Source organism: Lynx rufus, unplaced genomic scaffold, assembly GCF_022079265.1.
Source record: "Lynx rufus isolate CCGP_SWC_20201006 ecotype Redwood Valley unplaced genomic scaffold, mLynRuf1.p SCAF_11, whole genome shotgun sequence".
In the NCBI taxonomy this organism is placed as follows: domain Eukaryota; kingdom Metazoa; phylum Chordata; class Mammalia; order Carnivora; family Felidae; genus Lynx; species Lynx rufus.
This window is the reverse complement of record NW_025814825.1, coordinates 17,887,452-17,901,820: the sequence shown is the minus strand read 5'-3', so window position 1 is coordinate 17,901,820 and position 14,369 is coordinate 17,887,452. Positions and strand designations below refer to the sequence as shown.

Sequence of the window (14,369 nt, the reverse complement as noted above, 5' to 3'; positions counted from 1 at the left end):
AAATGAATCTTGGGTTTATCAGACTCGACATTGGAAGTTACATAAAAGGACAAGCAAAGGGAAAATGGCATGTACAGAAAAATAGCAATTTGCACATGAACTACTGCCCACCAGTTTATGTAGTTGTTGGTGCGGAATGAAAAGAGATTGGGAACTGGATGAATCAAAAATTATTTGCAAATAGAACTTCCACTTAAGATTTTATAGACCAAGTTTCAGACATCATGGAGGATTTCACTTGGGAAAGAAATGATGTAATTTGCCTTCACAATGTGAAAGAGCCTCCCTGGATAAAGGTTTGTAAACTGTTTCCATAAAGGTATTAACAAATGACACTCAGATAGTTTGGTGGTTTATATGATCAGAAAAAAAAGAATAATTTCTTTAACTTAAATATAAAAAAGCAAAGTGGCATTAAGTAGTCTCATTCCGGGTGCTGAAAAATCAGGCTTTCCCCACTTGTTATCATAGGATTCACGCCAAGCTAAAACTATCAGTCTCATCTCTTCCCTACATGGATCAGTCCAATAATAATTCAAACTTAATGAATTTCTCTGGTTCTCTCTTTACTGGTATCCACAAGACCACAGGCCCAAAGACCTGGCCACCATTTCATTATGTTCACTTTTTTCACTACCAGGTCCTTCGAACTAATCAAGCAACCGGCTCATTAAATGGATAAGGTATTCCTCAGTAAAACTGAGATATCTGTTGCTGGGTCCTTTAAATAACAACGTTCCCATAATGTCGGGCTCTGACGTCATCAAAGGGCATTTGTTTTAACTCTAAACACCTTGGGCATTTTTCCATATTCCAAATATTACTCAACATACCTTCACAACTTGTAGTCTTATATTCCATTTCTTTAAGGTTCAAATTTCTTGTTTTACTATTACAGTGAAATATGGTCCTATTATTGGGGATTATCATTTATCTCATTATGTCCTTCTTTTGTGAAATCTCAATTTCATGGCTAGATCAACTTTTACAAGTGGACTTGGGGGCTCTGAGACTTCAATTCCTATGCAGTGTACTCAATGATCTATACAGTAAAAATACCTTTATTTAAATATAAGAAACCAATAAATAAATCCATGAGGATATAATGCTAGAGTTAATTGGTTATTCTGTCTAGATATGGTATTGTTATTCACCTAGAGGAACTCTCCACCTGCCCCCCACCAAAAAAAAAAAAAACAAAAAAAACCAAACCAAACCAAAACAAAAAACACCAGTTTCTAAAGGAATATGTTCAAGACTTCCATAAGGACATTCAGTGAGGGAGCTCTCTTCGCGGTACTCCAAATACAGCATGTGGGTAGCTGTTTGTTCTACCTGCATTTGAACAAAGTTGATTTCCACAAAACTGACACCTAATGAACGGAATTCTAATTGAACCAAAATATATGCAAATGTAGAAAAGTCCTACTGTGCCCAGACAACAAATAGGCAACAAAGGTCCAAATCACAGACACCTGGAATCCTGCAATACACTCTTGATCATTGCCTGCAGAGTAGAAGTGTGCCATTTGCCCAGAGCCCACATGTCTTTCAAGTGCCAGCTTCCCCACTTTCTGGGCATCTCTACAGCCTTTGTTCATGCCCATCCATCCTGCAAAGAAGGTGGGAGCTGGAACAGTCCTTATTCAGTGTTCCCTGAATGTATGAGGGGAGTTTCCCGCTTGGGGAAATGTTGTTCAAAGTATGGAATGCCCTCAATAAAAGCTTGTTCTTACTTAGATTGGAAGGCAGATTCACAATTAAGAAACATGCCTGTAGTCATAACCAGGATAAAAGGGGTAAAACAGTTATACCACATGGCCTCGTGTCCTCCCAGTTCCAACAAAGGTGATCATAGAGTCCTTGGCCTAAGCAGACAGCAAAGGGATGAGGCATTTTTAAATTATATTCCATGTAGACTCTAGAAATGGTAGTAAGAATTCAAGTCATCGGGAACACTGGGTAAGCCAAATTAATGTTTTTGAGGATCAGCTAATTTAAGAAAAGCTGTGCATTGATCCTGGGCAATGTTGTTAGGCAAATTGGAATTCCTTTTAGTTGTAACATAGAGTTCATTCATTTTAAAATTACAGATTTCAACTATTCTCTCCAAACAATGATACTTTTACAAACATTAGTGAGTTTCTCAATTCTCTCCAACACTTTTGCTGCAGGTAATGATCTACTTAGTAATTTTTAAGTACTATAATCTCTTTACTTAAAGAAAAAAAAATCAAATCACAAAATTATATTATAGCATGGATTTATTTGCCTTCCCAGTAGACCGCCACTAAATTCTATTTAATATGAGTTAAAATCACTAGGTTTGACAGGTATGGTTTTCTCATCAAGACCTTGAAAAGCACTGTGTTCCTTCTAAAGTGCGGAGGCAGCAATAATGAGCCCAGAGCTCTGCACAGCCAAGTGTCCCTCCCTGTAACTACTAAGAGCAATAAAAAGCTGAGTTCCTACCTCGGTGATTGGTGAGATCCCTGGAAGCAGAAGGCAGGGGTGTATAGGGGTGCTCTGGAGGGGCCTCGACACAGTCACTGGAAGCCTGCGTAATAAAAGAACATGTCAACATGAAGTAACACCAACCACTAAATACCTTCATTTACCAAACATGTCTTCTAGGGATGTGGGTCTGGAGGAAGTATTATCAACCAAGACTCTTCTTAGGAAGCAAGAGTTGTCTGTGCTGAGATAATGTTCTGGTGAGTGCAGGGTAGCATAGGAAGCTTTGAAGAGTCTCACTAACAGGTGAAAGGGCTCTGTGACAAAGGGATGGTTTGTTTATTGTGTTGAACTGAAAGGTGAGAAGGAGGAAGGAGAGAAGGTAAAGGTCACAGGCCTTCTTCAGGTGCTTCCCACAGATTCAGTGTTCACTGTGAGTAGATTTCTATGGAAACCAGTGAAGATGCTGGGCTTTGCCCCAGGGTGGATGGGGAAAAACAGGGCCAGTTTACATGGGCCCAGTGGCATGGAGACACAGAAGCTCAGTAGCATGAACTGAAGGATATAAACCATTGTACACTCTGCATTTGGGGCTCTGGCTAAGTTTAACAACCACACTGAAAAACTCATCTGAAATTTGGTACATAATGGTCCCCAATAAAACTTTGCCATTCCAAAGCCTAAAAGAAAATGATATGAAATGTATCTGTGAAAATGTTTTTTTATTGTACACAAACAGCTCTTTAACCATCGAACTGTATATAGTGTGACCTGTATGGGTAAGAAGTGCTACCTTTCTTTCTCTGTAACTCTACAACTAAGGGGATGAAGCCAGGAAGAAAGGACTATGGCTGTGGAGTCAGGTGTCCCTCAGAACCCATGACTGTTCTGACACATTCAGTGTGGATACTTATAGCAAGAAGCATCACTATTGCAATTCTTACTGAGACTTCTGAATCAAATACTACTTTTTTTTTAATATCCAAAAAAGAACATCTGCTAGGATCAAAATCCTAAGCTTACAACCTTTCCAAGCTTCAAGAAAAAGTAAATTTCATTAATGCTACATTTTTCTTTCTGGAATAGGAAATATATTCTATGGGATATATTTGCCCTACTTGGAGCAGGCCTTTTCTCCAAAGAGATTATCTACATTATAGGAATCAAAACTAAGTAGGAGATTAGACCTACTTGCTAGAAAAACCCTTTAAACCCTGCTTCTGACATTTGAGATGTTTGATTAAGCGGCTTTCAGTGGAGACTTTACAGAAAGAGTTCTGAATGGAGCAAAATCAGAAGCTTTGTCCCTAAGGTAGAGACAGATTTCAGGTAGCACAACTTCACTCCAGCTCCAAGGGAAACATGTGGTGTTTAAAGCTTGGTGTGACGGTACTGGGTCCAGAAAGATAAAAGTTCAGTCACCAAGAAAAATGTTTTAAAAAGTAGATAAGACTTGCTAGATACCATATCATTAGATACTTAGGATACTGCAGAAATTAGATTTTCAAATACTAAAGTCACCACATGTCCCTCCATTTGGCATTCAGGGTCTCTTGCAATCCCCACATGATAAATGAGACACAGTGACAGTGTTCTAAATATGGCACCTATTCAATGCTGGAGGCAGGATATATGGGGCAAAGTAATGGCAGCTGTCCTTCCACAGATCTACCATACTTCCTTAGTAAAAGGCCATAGGTTCTCTGTCAATGTTTCTGTTCCACCTCAATGCTATAAAGGCCCAAAATACCAATATGAATTTTAGGTTGCTATATTGTGATATTTCTTAGTGTGTTTAATCTCAATTTGGGCTGTTGACAATTTGATGACAGCTTTTCCTAAAATTACTGGAAGAAACTACCTTTCAGCAAATACCTCTGACTGGGCAAAACATTAGAGCTCTATAACCAAGAGTAAAATAGCTATTTACCTTTATTTCCAATTGTAGTCAAAGCAAAATTGGTGTGGCATGAGTTCTGTTTTACAGTCATCATTCTATGCCTAGCATTTAATTATTTTTCTTCTTGGTGTCCATTTATAAACTCAAGTCATGGAAAAGAATCCAGGAAAAGAACAATTTTGCGAACTGTTGGTGGAATATGTATGGCTGGATGTTTAAGGAAGCTACTACAAATTAAGATTCTAAATACCAGTTCTTTGACTTGGCTCTTATCGAAATGAAGTCCATGGGATTTTTTCAATAGTGATGTACACATTTGTTCTCTCGATATTATGGTTACAGGAACAATTAAGAAAAGAGTGATTATCATATGAAACAAGTGGACAAGACAATGTCTTAAACTTGCACATTACCTGCCCCCAAATAAAGAACTTTCCTTGGAACTGAAGCAACATACCCATAGTATATTGAGTATTAAATGACTGAAATGTAAGTGGAAAAAGTTAAGTAATGTTTTCTTTTACCTGGATTAAGAAGATATGCCTAAAATGGGAATAAAGGAAATTTGGGTAAATCTGAATCTTCAGAACCATAAATCTTCTCAAATCTTTGAGTCCTTGCCAAATTTCCTAACTACTTATGGCAGAAAGTTATACTCTTACATTTTATTTTTTAAGTCATTCCTACCCCAATACATTTGTAATAACTACAATAAAATATTAGCATCTGGAATACATATGTCCCTAAATAATTAAAAATCTAATAGAAAAATGGACAATGGAAATGTCAGGAAATTCAAAGAAGAGAAAACCTGAGTGGTTAATAAATGAAAGAGAAGAAGGTCAAATTCACTAGTCCGAAGAGCAATGCAAATTAAAACAAGATACAATTTTTCCACTCATCATATTGGCCAACTTTCAAGTCTTACAACAAGGGCAAAGGTGAATGAAGGGAAATGAACTTTTATCCTCTCGTCCCTTGCCAGTGGGAATAGACATTGGTTCAACTACTTTGGAGAGTAATTTAGCAATACCTAATAAAACTGAAAATTTTATTTAAAATGCATTTTATTTAAAATGTATGTACTATGGAAAATTTCACTCAGGTCTATAAAGTGGAACATAAAACAGTGTTTATTCCATGATTATTTAGAACACACCAAATTGGAAATAGTTCAAATGCCTGTCAATAAGGAAAATGGATAAATAAAATATTGTATATTTGTATGACAGAATAATATTTAGCATTTAAGAGCAATAAATCTGGTTTATGTATCTCTAGTTGAATAGGTCTAAAATTTTAACACAGAAAACATAAATAAATAAATAAATTTAACATAGAGTGAAAATACAAGTTGCAAAATGACAAATATGAAATATCTACATCTATCTATCTATCTATATATGTATCTTCATCTTCAACCTCATGTGTGTATGGAAACATCTAACAATTACACTAGTTAAACACTAACTTATTGAAAATGGCTGCCTCTGCCAGAATGCAGGGTAATAGGACTGGGGCTAATGGGATAGGGGAGGCTTCAAATATATATATACATATATATACACACATACACACACACACATGTATATATGGTTTATTTATTTTACTTAAATAAAGACTTAGAAACAGATATGTCAATATATTAGAAAATACAAAGTCTATATGTTAGTTACATGTGTTCACTATTTCTCAACTTTTCTACATTTTTGAAATTTCTCAAACAAGAAAATCGAAAAAACAAATATTCCTATTTCCTCTCTGATCCATACAGCCCTATATTGATATGAACCCATAATGAGAGGAAATTCCTCTAACAGTTTCCCAGTACTTGCACAACACGGATAACATGAATTTAGGCGGTTTCTGGTTTGCCTTTTGTGACGAAATACCCCCATTTCTGTTTTTCTTAAGGCTTCTGAGTATGACAAAGGAATAGAAAAAGCTGATAAGTACTAGTGAATGTGTACCCCCTTCATACTAAGGCTTGAAAGGCTCATGCCAGCCTAGTAAGTTCTTCTGCTTAAGATTTGTCAAAGCATACTGAAGGTTTCTGTCCTCTTTCCCTACTCACAAATGGATAGTTGCTGATACTTTTTTAAACTCACAGCAATAATGATAATAGTCACTAATATACTGCACTTTGCAATTTCCATGGTGCAGGAAGGAAGACAGAACTTTGGCAGCCTCGCTGGAAAAGAGTCAGTAGAAGTGCAGCACACTCCATGAGAGACTTGCAGAGTGAGAATCTCACTCCGCGGTTGAAGAAAACAAATGTCTTCAGATGAGTATGTAAAATTCAAGTCCCTTCCCATTGGGTGCATTCCATGGAAACCTGCATTCCAGTGGATATTTCTGAACATCATGGATGCCCTGAAGGAATATGATACAGACCACAGGAGGAGTGATTTGGCAGGCTTCAAAACAAGAAGGGGGCAGCTACAAAGTTGTTTAATAGCCATAAATCTCCTACTATTTTTCACAAAATACCATCTAAGACCACATCTCCACAACTCATTCCCCATTACTCAGCTCAAGTGGAGCGCTTTGGCATGCTCACTCACCCTTAAATCATACACAGCATAAAGTGATCCCGGGTCTGGGAAATTTGTCAGCCTCCTTCAAGCAAAAGCAATCTTCGCTTTTCATCACAATTCATTCCCTGAAACTGTGGTATAAAGCTGACTCTTCTAAAAACATTTATTTTCTTTCATAAGAAAAAGCATCACTCATTTAGTTATCAAGTATTTAATAACCACCTACTATATGCCAAGGCCTCTGCTGCGAATACCAAGAAAAATAAAATGAGGACTTGGGTTGCATTCCTGACTCATCAAAAAAAATGATAACCATGATTAATACTAGTTATTAAGAGTCACCAACTGGTAGCATGACCCCCAAACTCTGCACTGTCGCAGAAATTTATCCCTGACCTCTATTAGAACACATGACCACATGGAAGAGTAATTATGTCCCTGCTTGTTTCTTACTCATACTAAGAGAAAGCTTTCAAGATTAACTATATTAGCTTTCTAAGATTAACTATACTATTAACCCTTGTACCCAACATGCTGCCAGAAATATAGAAAATAGTTAATGCATTGTGATTGAATGAATCAAACATTTTAATGTCAAAGATAAAACTAGCTATACAATGATTGCAATTGGACACAACAAAAGTCTGAGCTAGGTTGCCAGAATCAGAGATAAAAACTTGCCATCACCTAAAAGATTAAATTAGAAGCCAAAGAACGAGCCAGAACGGGAAGACTTCTGACCTGCTCCAAGGTAAACGCACCATGCCTTTCAGTGTGAAGCAAGATAGAAAGCCTTCATGACAGATGCATCGTGTTGGGAATGACAGACAGGCTTAGGAGTAGAAAAGGCCATATATTGTCAGAGCGAGAAGTCATGAAACTAGGAGGGAATAAAAAACGGTAAGGTACAGGATGAGGTTGAGTCAATAACCAAGAGACCAAGAAATGTCCCAAAGGGCAAAGAGCAGATTCTGGGCAAGAGCACAGCATTCAGCTGATTGAAGGGGCTGAAGGCTAGTTCAGGCTATAAGTCAGTCATATAAATCAGTCATAGAAGGGATAGGTGCCAAAGACCTCCCTGAAGTAAGGAAGCCCCTTGAAGGCAACATCCTGGAGCTTCCCATTGTTTCTATCTGATATAAAGGGGTCCACTTATGCCAGTTACTAAAATGGCATCAGATCCAGAGTTGTAGTTTAGAAATATTTATGGAAGGAGAGAGGAGGGAGGGAAGGGGGAAAAAAAAAAAAAAAGAACCAGGAACAGAAAAAAGGAAGGAAGGAAGGGAGATAGGAAGGAAGGGAGGGGAAGGAAGGGAGGGGAAGGAAGGAAGGAAGGAAGGAAGGAAGGAAGGAAGGAAGGAAGGAAAGAAGGAAGGAAAGAAGGAAGGAAAGAAGGAAGGAAAGAAGGAAGGGAGGGAGGACGGACAGACTATGGTTTAGGCATTTTGTGGACTGTTCAATAAATAATAAAATCACAGAATGTAGGAGATGTAAAAGACCTTACAAATCATCCAGAGCAGTAGCTTCCAAAATATTTTTAGCAGCCACTTACATCGCAAAAGGAAAAATAAAAACTAAATATTGGGCATTATGGAAATAGTGATGATTTCTTATGGCAACCAAATAACACTATAATATAAAAAAGGGAGAAACATGCCAATATTTTTATGATATAATATTAAGCAAACACAGTAAATATTAAAATAGTATATACACTGTGATTTTTAATGATATAAAATTAACAAGAGGTAAAAGCTAATAGGCAAAGATTAAAAGATTTTTGTTAATGTGATTTAAAGTGATTTGATTTTTCAACTTATTTAATTGTGTCATTGCTTCTTGCAATTTAAAATTTTTTAAATTTAAATATTTAAAATCCTAACTACTTATCAAGGCAGATATGAAAGAATGCATTTTTCCATCAAGTATCTCTCCAATTTCTCCTATTGGAGGGAGGAGAAGTGGACAAAGAGGGAGGAATATTAGGAGGTAAGGGGGAAAAAGAAGGGGATTGGAAAGAAAGGAGCACAATGAAGCACAGGAGCTAATATTTCCTGAATATGTCCTAAGTGCTAATGATTTTCCAGTGTATGAGGTATATCCTATTGTTACTCTCATTTGAGAAGTGAGAAAACAGAGAAGCAGGATAAGTAATACATCCAAGACCGTGCAGTTCAAAAGTCCACAGCGTGATCAGGCACCAAGTCAGAAGCCCAAAGCCTCCCAAAGCCAACTTGTTTCCCCAGTTCCACCTTGTGTCTGCATTGGGGGCCCCAAGTTTATGATACTACTCTCCTGATCATCACTCACTTTTGCCCCACACCACTGTCAACAGGGCCCTATCTGACCCTTTCTGGTAGGAATGTAGACTTCAAGAGCACAGGGGCCAACACCCAAATTGAGAGTGAATGCCTTGAGGCCCCTAACACAGGAACTTCTTGAACAATCAAATGAGAGAGAATTTACTAAAAAGAGCATGGATAATTTAAAAAGTGGAATATCCTATCTATAAACAAATGTTCATCTTTGTCCACAGAAATATGATGAAACACAAGTTAATAATTTGCTTCTCATGATTAATCCTTGCTGAAAATTTAGTATTTGTCCTAATGTTCAAACATAGAATGTAATCACAATGTAATACATTATAACTTCCAAGCAATGAATGTATATATGAATGTGTGTGTGTCCCATTTCTTGAGCACTAATTATATGCAGGCATTTTACACAGAGTTTCATTTAACTATCCCAACAACCTTAAGATACAAGTACCATTGTTATTATTATTTTATAGATAAGGCAACTGAAATTGAGGGAGATTATATAACTTGCACAAGATCACCCAGCTACCATATGCGGGATTTGGAGTTCCGACCAACACTTCTTGGTTGCATAGCCTGAGTCCCAAAACTGTACAATGAACTTGAAGCTTGAAGGTATCTAAAAAATCCTTCCTGGGTTTAGTATATAACTAAGGAAGATAATATATTTGTGGAGAGATGATCCAATTCATGTTAATATGCAACATGTTTTGTGGCCTGGCATGTAAATAAAACCATGAAGTTATTTATTAATAACTCATTGACTATGCCATGTAAACACAGGAGTAGTCTCATTGGCCACTTGGGGTTGACATAACCAGTGGGTCTGGAGTCAACCTGTACCAGCTCACAAAAACCAGTGGTTAAATTTTCAGGAATTCTGTGTTTTGGTTGTTTAACACAGTCTTTATTTAAAATTAAATTACATACACTTGTAATTGCACAAATAATATTTAAAGGTAATATATACCATAACTCGTCACTTCCTAATTATTTTACAAAATTTTACTGTTATTTATGCTCTTTAAATTATTTGTGTCTATCATATCCATATAGTGGAAATACTATAGAATGATGTGTTGCTACATATCTCTTCCCAGCTCTTCAGTGATGTCACTTCGGTGGCCTGACACTGCCATGGTGGTAGTATTCATGGCAGATGTTGCCAAGTGCTACAAATTAGGGACTGAGTTGTTCTTTTATTGATTTCTTAAACTTAAGCAAGTGATAGAAAAAATGTTAATGATGTAGATTAAACTTAAAAGTATACTGTGCCTTCAGGGCACCTGAGTGGCTCAGTCAGTTAAGCGTCTGACGCTTGATCTCAGCTCAGTTCTTGATCTCAGGGTCATGAGTTCAAGCCCAGCATTGGGCTCCACGCTGGGTGTGAAGCCTACTTAGAAGAGAAGAGAAGAGAAGAGAAGAGAAGAGAAGAGAAGAGAAGAGAAGAGAAGAGAAGAGAAGAGAAGAGAAGAGAAGAGAAGAGGAAAGGAAAGAAAAAAATATATTGCACCTGTAGCCAAAATGTTGTGAACAGCATAAAAATGTGAGGAAATATTCTTCCAGTATTCAAAACCTGTTATCCAGTTAGTAAAGATGTAGCTCATGTCACTGACAAATGAGGGAAGTTCTGACATACTTAGCAAGGAGGGAAAATCATTGATATTTCCTATCAGAATTACACTTGTTCACCTGCCACAACCTTAGGTTGGCTATGGACATGGGACTTTCGCCAAAATAATCAAAAGTATTCTATAAGGATCAACTGGCTGAAGGGAATTAATTTATAACATAAAGTATTATCTATTTAATTTTTATTTATAAGTTGAGTTACTCACCCTTTATGTACATAAAAATTACAATAAACTGTGTACACATAAGCATGCATACCTTTTTCCCCCCAGAGAGCTAGTTGTTAAACCTTTACCAGCACACCACTACATACAATACTTATTAAGTTTGGGGCTATGTAGAAAAGGGCTATTTTATGGCCTAGGAATGGAAAGGATAGTAAGAAAAAAGCTAATTAAGCTTCAAGGATTCTGTCCTTGACTTATTTACAACTTGGATATCTTCTACTTCCCTGTTGTCTATGCTCAGATGCCTCACTGACCAAGATTTAGAGCCAGTCTCCATCTGGCTGTATGACCTTGGGCAATTTACTTAAACTCTTTAAGCCACTTGCTTCGAGTATAAAATGGTAAAAACAATAGTCATGCTATTATGACATGAGGAGGAGGATGATGGGTAAAAATGGCTAACACATATCCGTCCTACTTTGTATCTGGGACTACTGTAAACACTTTGCATGTATTAATTTATTCAATCTTCACAACATTTCCCATGAGGCAGCTACAGCCCCTACTCCTAGGTTACAGATGAGGAAAACTAAGGCCCAGAGAAATTAAGTAATTTGACCAAGGTCTCACTTAGTTTCTTGGGCTACTAGTATGTGGCAGACCTGGGACACAAATCCAGGCAGCTTGCCTCCAGTGGGCACTGTCTTAACCATTCTAATGCTATGCAGCCTCTCTTCCCAGTAGAGGTGAACATTAAGTAAGACAGACAAAGATGACAGTATTTCTCATTAAATGTTAGCCGTGATTTATTTTTACCTCATTCTCATTTTGTGTAACCTGTAATTTTGTATATCTTACCTCTTCAAGTAGATTTAAGTTTCTTGAGAAGTAGGACTTTATGACCTCTCCTGCTCTTCATAGTAGCTATGACAGGGACATGCACATCTTTTGTAATCAAGTATTTATTACACGAATAGACTCTACTACTCCTTACTTGTCAAGCAGAAACACACTCACTACTGAGATCTCTTCTGAGGGAAAAAGTAGTATGATCTTTATAGCCTTGTTGTAAGTTCATCCATAGATTCACTGCATTACTGTGATGGTCGAACTATCTTTAGTAAACAGCTACATGTGGCATTTCTCATCTGTGTTTGTAGGGTTGTCTTAGAAATAATATTATGTCATAGCAGTCCTACAGGCTTGATTTATTTTGGCTTAAAAGAAGGAACTTGCCTCATGTGTCTCTCTTCCTCTCAGAGAGTTTTTTTATTCTCGAGGGCTGCGGGTCAAGTTCTGTCCTTGGAACCAAAGTAGTTTTCCAAAATGAGGTGGAGCCAGCTCTGTCAAGCTAGGCCAGATCTGCTGTCAGTGTCTTTCCCAAATACATCAGACCCTCTGCTTGTAAAAATAAATTGATACCAATGCAAGAAATTTATTAGGAGATGACAGCCCAGTTCATAATGGAAATATGGAGAAAACATCATCCTTCAAAACTGACAGTTTATCCATCATGCCTCAGATTCCTGAGATAGAAAGAGACACTGTCACATACAATCTGCTGAGGACACGTTGTCTTGGATTTCCTTATGACAGGAAACTCTGAAATAATCCAGAAGAAGGGAAGGGCTTGTACTGCCCTTAATGTGCTCAGCCATAAATTTTTAGCATTAGTAGAAGAAACATGTGGCCAAGGAAATGAATGATGGGGGAAATCAGGAGGCCTGGAATTCTCGAACGGCTCCTTCTTTCTCTTGGGGGTGATGAACTGGGACAGGGGTCACAGAGGGTTACCGCACCACTGTGAGGGACATCAATATCCTGTTATATGTAAGCAAAGCCAACAGGTGGCAGGGCACCACTGCGGACACACCACAGTTGGCTCTGTTTGAGATGTGGGGGACCAGGTCACCTTGCCCCGCTAACTTTCCAAATGCGGTTATTTTGCTTAGTTTGTTATTTGTATTGATAAACTTGAGACACTTTAGGAGGGCCATTTTAATTAGGAATAAATGCAAGGATATTTGTGGGGATCACAAGAGGCTTGATCTTCACAGGCTTAATGAGGTGACCTATGTAACCGCGAATGAAATAATTGTGTATTGTATTAAAAGCTGCTTTGGAAAATATAATCGTGGTAGTAAATTGGAATGAAATGAACATGGTCTTAGAGGGGAAAAAAATATTCACTGCCAATTTTATGGGGCCTTAAAATATTTATGTTCTAAACTTGCATTCTTTGGAGATTTGCTGAGTGTTGCTAGAACGAGAAAACTTTTTTAATGAGATACATGCGTGTTTTATAAATTTACAGATCTTTTTAGCAAAAAGAGAAAGTCATAAATGCAAAACGGAAACGAAAACAAGGCAAGTACAGCCTTAATGGCCTTATATTCTTAATTCATTCTTTATATCAGAAAAAATAAAAGCATGGGAAATTTCATTTAAATGTGAATAATATGCAAGAAATCTTTGCTTGCTGTTGATTTCTATCTGACTGAGGTACAGAGAACATTGGCGTGAATAGGACATACCAGAGAAACTCGAGCTTTGCTGCATTTGTTGTATTATGAGGATATGAATAGGATATGTGCATTCTTGGGCTAAACACAGAGTCAAATACAGGATTTTGATCCACTCCCCAGCATTAATCTCTAAGAACATCAGTGAAATAAATTACCTGTTGATCAAGTCCTTATTCATAGGTAACAGTGTTTGACAAAACACAAAGTGAGTCTGTAATTCTTGGACTCTGAATCCTTCTTTAAATGTTCTCATCCTGTGAAAGAGGCAAATGAACTTCTAATTGTTCACATTTGTTTCAGCCAATCTTCCTGATTCCATTTTAAGCAAGACCTAAGACTCTGTTGACTTTACGTGTCCAAATTAAATATATCTGTGTTTCCCTTTGCTTTCTATCTAAGTGCATGCCAGCATGCCTTCACATTCATCTAGGGTTTATTTCAATATTAGTGGAAAACAAGCCATTTTTCAGTTTAATGAATAGCATCAGTGTCTGCCTTTTAACCAAAAATGTGACCTTACACTTGATGGATCTCACCAGAAGGCACATTTTCAAATTATTTTTCTATTGGAGGTTATGACTATCGCTTCCCAAATGATCGTGGCAGTGGTGAGAGAAAGCCCGCATCGCACAGCAGCTTAGAAACAGAACTCAGACCAAACAAAATGGTAGTTGCATTTATGGAACAAGGAAAGGGGAATGGAAAAGAAAGCATGAACCATGTGAGAGGGGAAAAATACCTCCTCTGAGCTTTATGGAACAGGAGAAAAGAGCCATGTAAAGCAGCTGAAAGTCCCATACTTTTTTGTTACTACCATTTTTGTTTCCAAATCA

At 37.4% G+C, this 14,369-nt stretch overlaps 1 protein-coding gene across 1 annotated transcript in view; it reads right to left on the bottom strand.

Annotated features, from left to right (window-relative positions):
- LRMDA (leucine rich melanocyte differentiation associated) overlaps positions 1-14,369 on the bottom strand; it is a 1,035,260-nt gene that overhangs the window by 198,954 nt on the left and 821,937 nt on the right. Inside the window, exon 6 of the mRNA XM_047073021.1 lies at positions 2,473-2,557. Coding sequence (XP_046928977.1) covers positions 2,473-2,557 — 85 coding nt within the window. The remainder of the gene's footprint in view (positions 1-2,472; positions 2,558-14,369) is intronic.